Consider the following 12,169-nt stretch of genomic DNA (forward strand, 5'->3'; position numbering starts at 1 on the left):
GCAGTATCATCATTTTAATTAAAGACAACCTCCCAGCAACCAACATTGGAACGCTGCCCCATTGTTGGAGTTTGGATTTTATGTCCACCAGGTAGGTCCCATAAGTAATTTCTCTGGTATGCACCGATGATTGAATTATCGTAATGCCCAAATACCTCAGACTGCGCGAACCAGTTCAGCTCTTTCTTGCACACCAGTTCTGACGTGCCGGCAGTGAGCAGTAATATTTCAGTCTTGTTATCAAGGTGCAGGCCTGAAAATCTGCCATACTCCTCACAGTATCTATCATGCTAGCCAGATTATTTTCAGGGTTTCTGACATAACAAAATGTCATCCGCGTATAGCGATATGATCTCTGCGCTTCTGCCTAGAGGTTTACTTGCACGTCAGTGTTCAACACACAATTTATCAGCCAACGGTTCAATAACTAGCACGAACAGTAAAGGGGATAACTGGCATCCCTGCCTGGTTTTGCTGTCCAAACAGAACACCTGCGAGTCACAACCATTAGCCCGCACCCAGGCGAAGGGTTTTGCAAAAAGGATCCTGACCCATGAGGTGGACCCCGGTCCAAACCCATAATTGGTCAATAACTGAAATAAAAACGGCCATGACATTGCATCAAAGGTCTTCTGCATATCTAAGGAGACTGCAACGGCTTGCAACTCGGGGGGGGAGTTTGGGGGAGTCTGCGCCATAACGTTATAGAGTCAACTAAGATACAATGCCGTGGAGCGGCCGGGAACGAACCTCGACTGGTCAGGATGAACCATGTGTGGTATTAACAGAGAGAGTCTCAACGGCAGCACCTTGGCAAAGATTTTTTGCATCTCTGTTTATGAGGGACAGCGGTCTATAAGAGCTGAAGCCCCCTGTGGCCTAACTCTGTTTGAGTAGGAATATAATCATCGCCTAACGCACACTCTCAGGCAGCACCCTTTCACACGTGCCTCCTCCCACAGTTGCAAAAAATACGGGGCTAGCAAATCTAAATATTCTTTATAAAACAATGCCCTAAAATTGCCACAGCCGAACCTTCCCACTGGGTAAATCTAGCACTGCTGCCTGAATTTATTCTACCGTCATTGTCGCCTGCAGTGCGTCCCGAGCCTCCCAAGAAATAAGAGTCATCAGTATCTTTTAAAAGGACTCTATGGTCTCTGTAGCATTCCCTTTGGGTTGGTATAGCGCATGGTAAAAATAATAAAAACCTCAAATCAGCCTTGGTGTGTACAGTTGAGCTGTGCGCTCTCCCGATAAAAGGTCTATGTGTAATCCCTGACTCGGATTTCACCAAACCTGCCAATGCACGACCAGGCCAGTCAGCCTCACCATACCTCTGAGCCAGCATCGGTCTGTCCAAGAACTTCCGTTCCCTCTGGGCCAAGTCCCTAAATGCGTCTAAGGTGGACTTAATTTCCAAATGCAAACCTGGGGAAGGGCATTGATCACATCGTTGTTGTAGGGATCTCAGCTCAGCTCCTACATAGTCTAATCTCTCCTCAGACACTAAGGACCCCAAACTCTGCTGACATGGCCATCCCTGTAACATATACTTTAAATGCATGCCAGAGGGTTGCCACCGAGTCCACAGACCCCACATTGTCATCAAAGAAAGTGGCCACATGGTCACGCAAATTGAGGGAAAATGCTGTATCCAGTAATGCAGCTGCTTTAAACCGCCGGGGCGTGCGAGATACCACGTCCAGAGTAAAACACAGTCAACAGCAGCGGGGAATGGTCAGAGTAGGGGAGAAGCGAGTCAGACAGCCTCCATGCGTCAATGCGGAAGTGTATGTCATGAACAATGGAAAACATGTACTCCCTGCCCACGCCATGCAACGGCTGACAGCCATCTAAAAGTTTCAGCCACTACATATTATGTAGTATTTACCGTGCTGCTTTGGTCAAGGATCGGGGCCAGACGCCAGTGCGGTCCAACCCTGTGCCCAGTACTGTATTCAGGTCACCCCCATAAATCTCCGCAAGTGGGTAAGAGGCACACATTGCAAACATCCTTCTATAGAAACCAAGATCATCTACATTGGGGGACGTAAACAGTAAGTAGGAGGATTTCTTTCTTGTAAAGGATCCCTTGTACCAATATATATCTGCCAGCCTCCTCCTCCTCGTCCACCCAGGTGTCCAAATGCATAAACCGCAAAGAGGGGTTTATCGAAATGAATACGCCTCTGGCGTTATTGGAGTAATATTGCTGAGGTCCCCAGCTCAATGCTAAGCTGATCACCTGTCGCACCAGCGCATGCGTTTCCTGCAGGAACAGAATCTGGGCACCTTTCCTGTAAACATATGCTATAATCTTACGAGCCTTAATCAGATTGCCAAACTCCTAACGTTCCAGCTTAGAAACGCGACAGCTGCATCACTTCCCATCCCTGGACCATAAACGCTCATGCATCCCATACCACAGCACGAAGGTATGAACCCTGTTCTGCCATGTGTTCAACCAAGTGTATTTTTAAATGATCCAACAAACCAGCAAATGACCCACCACCACTGCACCACAAACTGCAGCAGTGTCTGCCCCCACCCGCCCTCTAACAACCCAAAACGAAGCATTTGCACTTGCAAGTGCGACATCTGTTCCCGCGCAGGGCGGGCGACTAGCATACTTTTTAAAATCAGTGTACAGTATGAATGCCAGCCAATCTTAAGGGCATTGCAATAGACACAGGCTACTTAGTTACAATATGACATGAGGTCAGGTCTAGCTATCTTGTAGAGGGTGAGCCTTCCAAGCAAGGGGTGCCCAAAGGGATATGCGTCTATAAAAGAGGCGGCTTCATCCGGTAACATGAAAAATTATTCTTTGTTGTTGTGTTGGAATTTAAGCCTAGCAGGAACCATGGCGAAGGAGACATTCCTTTGCCTTATTTTCTTGACCCCAGTGAATGTACGCCACTCCTGTTGCACTGCCACAGTGAATTTGGGGTAAATGTGTATACTGTGTAAATCGAAGCGAAGATCTTTCAGTTTACTGGCCTGCCGTAATGTTCAGTCTCTGTAGTTCATGATGCATGCAACACAAGCTGCGGGTAATCTCCAGGTTTGGGTTCAGGCGCAAGTGGCAGGTGGGCACATTCCACCATAAAATGCAGTGAAAGTCCTGCATCTCGTAGAAGAGTTTTAAGCAAATCTTCCACTGCCACTTCCATGCTGCCTCGAAATGAGTCCTCTGGCACGCCTATAATGCGTAAGTTATTCCTGCGGGATCTCGACTCTAGGTCATCACACTTCACTTTTACTGACTTCATATCTTTCGTCAGGACCATCACAGCAGCCTGCAGGGACGTGATGTCATCTTCCGCTGTACTACTTCTACTTTCAGCGATTCTGTGTGCCTCCTTCTCCAGCTGGGCGTGGATGGACACAACGTTGACCGTGATCTCATCCAGCTTATCGTTGACTGCACAAAGCCCTTTTGCATGGCGTCCAGGATTTGTTGCATGCTCAGCAGATCAGTCTCTGCCTGGGGAGCGGGACCGGGCCTGGGCAATGCACGTGCGGTAGAGGCCACCACCTCTGCGGCCCAGGGGTGGTCTTTGCAAAGCGGTACATGCTGCCGCCCTTCTTATTTCCAGAACCCTTCGTCATGGCAGGTCCCTTCCCACTACGAGTTTGGAAGGAGTCCTGAAGAGCTGAGTGTCAGACCCCGGCACTGGACAGCAATCCCCAGCAGAGAAGAGTAGACAAAGAAAAAAGCAGTGTGTGGGCGAGTGGTGGGAATACTCCTCTAAAAAATGTAGCAGTGTCAACAGTTGCGCTGTACCCAGTCCAGGCAAGTCAGGCCCACTACCCAGGGGGGCACAGATTATCAGGTGGATTGCAGTTGTAGACAACATCCACACGCTCCATTGCTGCAAATATTGTGCCACAGCAGCAGTCAGATCCAGGGCTACTATATACACAAGGTGCATGCCAGTATCCACCTCAGTTTCAGTGCAGGATTCTGGACCTGTATGGGGGCGGGAGAGACACCAGGAGCTCACTGCCGCAGCTCGGGTTGCTATCCCTCACCCAGCCATGTCCACACACTAGTCTGCAGCCTCCCTCGTACTCAGTCCATCATCAATGGTGCCAGGCTGTGCAGATTTGTCACAGGACCGGGAGTTCCCAGCCGCTGCCTAAGGCACCAGTCTTCAGGGGAGCAAGTCCCTGCACCTTCAGCACAGCACGAGCAGCAGGTCACGGTCTGCCTCAACAGCCACTCAGATCACGGCCCTTCTCCCAGACATGTACCGCCAACGATGCAGTGCGCCCGTGGCCCAGCCGTTCCAGCAAGTACCTGTGGTGCCAGAGAGCCAAACGGAGCGGAAAAGGGATCGGCATGATCCGGCTGCTCTTCCCCACACTAGGAGCCAATCTGTGCAGCACTACGGATCAGTGGCTCGGCAGTAGCAGCGCAAGTCGTCCGCTCTTACACCGAGCTTAGTAGAGAGGCAGCAGCTCCACAGCACCCGCCGCCCCGGGAGCCACAAAAATGACGGATGTTTCTAGTATTCCTCAAAATAGACGACACGAACCACTGCCAAATAGGCATTCTTTTTTTACAAAAAAACAATGTAACATAGAATGTAATGTGTTTTTGACTAAGGTCAGGGGACAGAAGAGGAATCAGAGGGAGAAAGCATGCAAGGAATACAGTGGGGTGTGGGTAGGGCCCTTCTCCTATTGTATGCCAAGCTCCTTATACGGTCACCTCTTCAACCCCGCCCCAAACGTCCTCCCATCCCTTTGTATGTTTATATTGTGCATGTTTTTATGGCGCTTTTATGGCCTAACCTCTGAAATAAAGCAATTATAGCTACTTTCCGGAAGAGTTTTGGATAGCTTATGGGGGGCGGCTGCATTAAATTGGGTGTGTAGTTTATCAAACAATGTGCATTAGTTGAACACAAAACAAAATTACACACATTTTAATGGATTCTGGAGTGCATCGTTCTTTAAAAAGCAACATTTAAAAAAAAAATCAAAAGTCCACTGGTTTCTCCCTCTATTGCCGACGTTAAGAAGCGGTCTGGCGAATTGCTGAACTCCACATTAGTAACTCTTTTGAATAATCTCCCCATCACTGAGCTATGCAGACAAACATTTGTGTTTAAGAAAAAAGTGGAAAATGTTTCATTTCACAAAAACCTTTGACTGTCAAGTCACTTTTGTCAACAGAGGCGGTCTGGTTTAGGCTTCGGACTCATAGCTTTGTCAGTCTGCACATTTTCTGGGCAATTATTTATGTTCATCCTTCCCTCTTTGCCAGTTCCATGAAAGAGGCAATTAAGTTCGCAAGGCACACTTCAAAAATAGCCCAACTTGTGAATGAGGCCCGATTTACTTGTATCTGTATCTATTGGCACGTTTCCCCTTTACCCTAAATGATCAGAAATGTTTTAAGGCTGAGCATGATAAAGACTCTTCTTCTCTTACCTTCCCCTACCGTTTTCTATCCTTTACTCTTGGGGGCGCTACAGGGCAAACTATTAATGATTTGCGCCACATAAAACACCAATAAATACAATGTTCAAATAGATATAAGAAAATACAAAAACAGTTCAGAGTTCAATTGGCTTTTTTTCCCCAGAGAAAGATCCCTTATTGTAAAGTGTCCCAGGATTTTGCTAGTGTGATGAGATATTCAACAATGTACGATTAATAAGTAATTTGATGTAGCAATAGGCAGAGAGAATTCAAGAGACATTTCTGTGAGTAATGAAAAAGACAAGGTTAAAATGCCATGACACATTTTTGTGGCCTATCTCGAGGAGGAAAAATTTAATTTAAAAACGCCTGTTGATTTTTCCAAGGACACAGTCAGGTTTAAGCTTTTGGACTTGTTGGTATGAGGTTTCACAGCGGATTGGGCAATTATTTACATTCTTTTTCCAAAATAAAGAAAACGGAGGTGGAGTTCCCCTGTAAGATATATAGCTATGCGTAGGTCTTATTGCATATGTGGGAAAGGGAAACGTTGAATCACAGTAGAGGGCAGCCCATATCTACCTGCTCTGTGCGTCCGTTGGCATTCAAAACACGCCCCAATGTCAGTGTCATATCAGAGTCAGTCGCAGATGTAAACCACTTAAAACCATGCAGTTTATATGTCCCATCCGGTTGCAGTTTGGCAATGGTCTCTGTTCCACCAGCTGTGAAAAAATGTTTTACAGTATAGATCAAAGGAACATGGCTAGGGAAGATTAAAAGCAAGAGTACGTGTTTGATCAGGGAGTGGGATGCTAACAAGGAATGCCGCTAAATTCACCATCAAACTGCACACACCGCAAATAATGTTTATGTATAAAGGAAATTGTCAGATTACTTATTTGAATTCTGCATGTCATTTTTTGGGGACAACATAGTCCTTCCATTCATCTTGGCTTCAGTCTTTTGTACCCGGTATCTTGCACTCTTCAGGCTCATCATCCTCATCTTGTTCCCCAGTAGGTTGGGGATATACCTCTTTGTCCTACTGTTCATTGCACCTACAACCTTGTCCACACCCTCCTGAGCATCAGATACAGAAACCTATGAATTTTGGGACTAGCAGCAAATAATATATTCTAGTCCATGTTGGGAATGCCTCACCCTCTAACTGCATTCTCAACTTTCCTTACCTTAATGTTAATGTTAAAGGATATTTATACCGAGCACAATCCCCACAGTAGAGGTCCCCTGGCGCTCTTGCGGAACTGAAAGAAAGGGGGGTAGGTTAAAGGAGAGTTCCGGGACTTTTTTTTTATTGTCCCTACGGGTCGGCCATGTGTTTGTAAGCATAAATCGGTAGATCGTAGGAAACTTTCCTATGGACCTTACCCGACTTTTCGCCCCTTATCGCACTCGAAATCAGCCTCCATTTTGTGATAATCCTATCATTCCGCCGCATCGACCTGGCTCACCTGCCTTTGCGGCACTAAATCAAATCCCCCGCCCCTGAAACAGACTTTATCAAAACATTCATATTCCCCGCCTCTATCCGTGACGTGACTGAGCTGCGTAGGCAAACGCGCCCAGGCGTCTTCTACGCGACTCCACACAGACCCCGGAAATCAACACAGATCAGCTCACAATACAGCGCGCCACAATTCGGAATATGAAACTGTACTTTGAAATCAAACCGCAAGATTGTACATTTGGCAAAGTACGTTTATTGGACATCAAATGTTTAGAGAATATTCAGCGATTTGCATTTTTATTTGCTCACGTTCCAAAAAGTTCGTATTGAGGAACGCGATGGTCCTTTGCTGTACACAGGGTCTTAGAGCATCTCACAATACAGCGCCACAATTCGGAATGTGAAACCGTGGTTTAAAAGCAAACGGCAAGATTGTACATTTGGCAAAGTACGTTTATTGGACATCAAATGTTTAGAGAATATTCAGCGATTTGCATTTTTCTTTGCTCTCGATCCAAATTAGTTCGTCTTGAGGGAAGCGATGTTCGTGTGCAGTACACAGGGTGTTGGTTTACGATAAAAATAAGCTCTTCGGTCGCACTGATAATCGCATGGCTGTTCCAACAACGAGGCACTAGGCCACCACAACGGTAGGTATGTTGCATCTAACCGTTAGTACCGCATAAGGGCATACTTGTACTTGGCGATCGTCCCATAAAATGGTCAGGGTGGTAACGTTGTTCACGCGGAGAAGCAACTGGCGGCTGTAGAAGCCGTCCGCCGGTGTCTGGTACTCGTGACACAGACAGTAGTGAATGATGTACCTAAAAACATAAAAAATGAAATTAGTCTCACCATCAGATCCTTATTAAAATTATTCATTTCATAGCGAGGACAGCGCTACTGGGTGTACACAAGTGTTTAAAGGCGTGGCGAGGCATGGAGGGGGGGGGGAGTGGAGTACAAGGTAAGTAGCATAAAATAATAAATAAATAGGGCCAGCTGGTGGCAAGTGCAAGGTAAGTGCAGAACAAGTGCTGGGAAGGGGGGGCTGTAGGATACTGAGACAGTCCCCCAGTGCAGGGGTTGACAGGGAGGCAGTGCAGGTGGAGAGTGGAAGGGCCCAGGACTGAGGTCGCAGACAGTGGACCAGTTGTAGCAGGGGAGAGGGAGAGAGAAAGCAGAAGCAAAGAGGAAGGTTTTGAGGTGCTTCAGTAAAAGCAGATGTTTCTCCTCAAGATAGTGCGCGGTAGAAAACAATATGCCACATAGAACGAACAAGTACAACTGAACCCGTCTTTAAAGCCACTGTATAGTAATGAAATTGCGGTATAAACTCATCAAAAGTTACTTACATTATATTTGCATTTTCCATTGTGTCTCTGTGTAGGGCAGACCCGAAACACCACTCCTTCTTTGCCGACGTTACTTCTTCTAATGAACGTGGCTCATCGTTTCGTTTCTGAAATTTTATTCATTATCTTTTCTTAGTCTTTCAGGATGGTCCCGGCCTGTCAAGGTCAAATCACAATAGAACCTTATATTGGGTCGTGGGCCGTTCCGCCACCCGAGCAAAACATCAAAGCAGCTGACCTTCACTTTGAGCGAGCACACATTTCTAGTTAGCTGCAGTTAGTTTTAGGGACATCTTGTCTGCGTGCCTTTTTTTTTATTGTCCCTATGGGTCGGCCATGTTTTTGCAATACGGAAACATTCTATAATTTTTGTAAAAATGATTTATATTACTGTTTGGTTTAATTGCAATGGGCCTGCAACATGAGGAGACTCGAGAGAACAGACAATCAAATTACAATCATTTAAACCGTGATGTGTATTTCTCAATGAGCTCTGCTTTAGGTGAACATGGAACAGAGGCAATGTTGGGTGGCAATGCAGTTGTCCCCTGCATAGGTTCGTTCACCACTCCATGTATGTGCCTATCGAGGACATCTACGATAAGTCTCTCAATAAACTCATATTGCATATCCTCAAACACTGGTTTGATCACCCATTGTTTACTTCTTTTAGTGAAGGCCTTATTGTAGCGAAGCGTCCCTAAAGTTCCGGTCGTCCTACTTTGTTGACGGCCAACATTATGGTTATGTGCCAAGACCGCTAGAAGAGTCCGATTTTTCATGCCTTCCATGCCAAAATGCAATCTTTTGGGCCTGTACTTTAGGCACATATTGTGGAACACCTCCAAATCTCCTGTGTGGCAGAATTCCGTGAGTCCCCTCAAATCTCTTGTTATAGTTTTATCAAATACAATCTTTTCAATGGCCTTGTGAGTGGGTGATGAAGGAATCAACCACTTCTTCTTCCGTGCCTCCTCTGTGGACAAATGGCCATGTTCACATTTGTGGAAATGCTCATTTGTTGACCATCGATGTACGTTGCTACAGTGCAACATTACTGACCGCCATTTTTCCAGTAGAATTTCCAACGACCCTTCACATGTTTTTGAGCTCCACCAAAGATGGTTGCTGATTGACTTGGACCACTGTGAAATACCTTGCATATCTTTTTTTTTTCCTGCAGCCGACAATTTTTTATTGATTGTTTTTGCAAGATGCCATACGTCAAATTGGTGATTTATATTTTTGTACTCTTCTCTCATTGTCTTGGCAATTGAAACGTGTCTGTCCGTGGCTATCAGGTCGATCACCATTCCCCGCGATTGTAGTTCTTGCAATGATGCTACAAAGCCAACTTTCTCCATGGCCACTGAGGATGTACTTTGTGACACCTGCACGACCACCGAACTCACAATTTTCTTACTTTCCATGTCCTGAAAGTGGTAGGTGCAGTACTTGGCTGAAAATCCTGGGCTGTCGCACTGTCCATCACCGGCTAGCCTGAAGCGTTTGCCCGCGAATGTACTTTCCATTGACATTTTTTCCATTCTCCAAGCTTCGCTGATGGCTGGAAATAGATAATCGGTTTGGTATTTGTAGAACTGACTTTTCGCAATGAAATGGATTCCCACAAACTGAAAGAAATACTGTAACTTTTTAAAACTTGAACCACTAAAAAGTGCGGCCGCTGCACAAAGTAGATTGCCTGCTGGCAGTTGCCCCAGCATGGGTTGTGCAGACCATGCGAACGGATGATATTGTGTACAGGTGGCATGTATTTTAAGGTTAGTGCCTCGAATTGCACGAGTCACATTAATCAATGGCTCCCCACATACTTCCCCACCAACCGAATGCCCACATTTCATCATCATAATAATATCCATCAAACAGCTATCGAATACAATGAATTTGGCCTCTTTCCTTATACTGTCACTCTGCATCCCAGCTGGTTCGGCCTGTAACGTTGAGGACATGTCACTCGCATGAAAGGTACAATCTCTGATATCGTCTTCCGCTATGCTGAGTGATATTGATGGTGTTTCATTGTCGTCCACGTCATTCTCTTCCATTGCAACATCTGTTCCTTGTCCGGAGATGGGAGAAAAAAACAATGTCTTCAACTTTCGCGCGCTCTTATTTTTTGCGGGTGTGGATTCTGTGAATTGATCTCCGACTGCATCCAAACTACCAGGAGGACATTCACTATCAATGGCTGGTGGTGGTATAGCTCCGTTGTCAATCACTTCATATTCTTCCCATTGGCACGATGCATCTCCAGTCTCAAGTCCCTGCCAAAAGGTTTGACAAGCAACATCTCTCGTTCGCTTCACTGTCTGTGTAGATCTAGTTCTTACACCCACTCGCAACTAGAGGACAGATTAGAAAAGGGATGTTCAGTTTAAACACAACTTACAGTATTGAACTATTGACAGTGAAAGACAACATAATATAGTGAACAGGACACTAACCTTCTTTTGCTTTCTTTTCTTTGAAACTTTCTTGCCTCGAACTTCAACATCTGGACGCTGTTGCTCCGACTCGTGTGTGCATGTCTCCACTTCCTCTCGCGCTGCAACGACTATATTTTCATGATAAGCACATCCATCACTCACTGAGGCTCCATCGACTCCCTGAAACATAGAACTTTCATTAGTATGTATAATAATATTGAAAACACAAAATGTACTTGGGGACCAATACCCATACGTACATCTCAATAGCAAAACACGAATGAACGCATTGTGTAGAACATTCAAACGACAATAGTTCACGCATTGTTGATCTAGTTAGATTGAACTGTCAAGATCCATACCTCGGGCTCCGCATAGACTTCCATTGATGATATTATTGAAGATGACGCTTCAGCAACTCCCTGAAACACAGTAATTGCATTAGTATGCTTTTCTATTTTGTTAAAAAGAACATAAACTTTGAGCAGGCGTCAACGGCTCATCTAAATAGACCTGCACAAATGATCAGTTGTCTAAAATAAATAATGGATATGTAAATATGATTCGATTTGCTCGATCGTTGGAAGTGTCACCACCCAGAGATCTGCATCAACTACTAGGGGTGATGTTCTTGTAGAAGAAGCTCCGTCATCTCCCTGAAACATAGTACTTGCGTTAATAAAGAAGGAAGTATAGCGGATGTAATCACGTCATATGATTTCGCTTGATCGAACTGTCAGTATCCATACCTCGAAATGCATAAGAACATCAAGGGACGATGTAACTGCGGTGCACACTTCTGCAAGCTGTTGCGCCGACCCGTAACTGCATGCTCCCCCTTCTACTTGGACTAATGCTCCATCGACTCCCTGAAACATAGGACTTTCATTAGTAATGAACACAATATTGAAAAAAGAAGACAAATAGGAGGGCGACGACAGAAGGACATATCAATGGCTAAAAACGAAAGAAACATTGTGTGTAACAATCACGCTACAAGAATGCAAGATCTGATGATCTCCATCGATGGAACTGTCCGGAAACGTACCTCGAGCATCTGAGTGACATCTACGGTTGTCGTCAATGCGTTGGACTCCTCAGCATCTCCCTGAAAGACAGTACTTGCATTATTTTGGATAACAATAATTATAACTGAAAACAAAGACTAGAGGACGAGTACAAGGGTGTACCATTAGGTAAAATAATTACACGATCAATTAAAACTATTGATTTACATGCCTAAAACAAGTCAGTGTCAGAATAGCTAAGTAAGATTACCCGATAGGCGCTTGAAGTGGCTGATGACTGCAATAACGACACGGATGGAGAATCTTCCGCCTTCATATTGAGTGGATACATAAATGGGGAAATTATTGTTAGCTAATGCTACACACTACCGCAAGGCCGAGAGATAAATACGTAAACTTGACTCACCAGTGGAGGGATGTGGACGAATA

At 45.3% G+C, this 12,169-nt stretch overlaps 1 protein-coding gene across 1 annotated transcript in view; it reads right to left on the reverse strand.

Moving 5' to 3' along the window:
- LOC138492254 (acyl-CoA dehydrogenase family member 11-like) overlaps positions 1 to 12,169 on the reverse strand; it is a 1,439,352-nt gene that overhangs the window by 750,130 nt on the left and 677,053 nt on the right. The window contains exon 6 of the mRNA XM_069619296.1: positions 6,019 to 6,161. Within this exon, the coding sequence (XP_069475397.1) occupies positions 6,019 to 6,161 (143 nt within the window). The remainder of the gene's footprint in view (positions 1 to 6,018; positions 6,162 to 12,169) is intronic.

The sequence above is a fragment of the Ambystoma mexicanum genome, chromosome 10 (assembly GCF_040938575.1).
Source record: "Ambystoma mexicanum isolate Mex_15411 chromosome 10, UKY_AmexF1_1, whole genome shotgun sequence".
In the NCBI taxonomy this organism is placed as follows: domain Eukaryota; kingdom Metazoa; phylum Chordata; class Amphibia; order Caudata; family Ambystomatidae; genus Ambystoma; species Ambystoma mexicanum.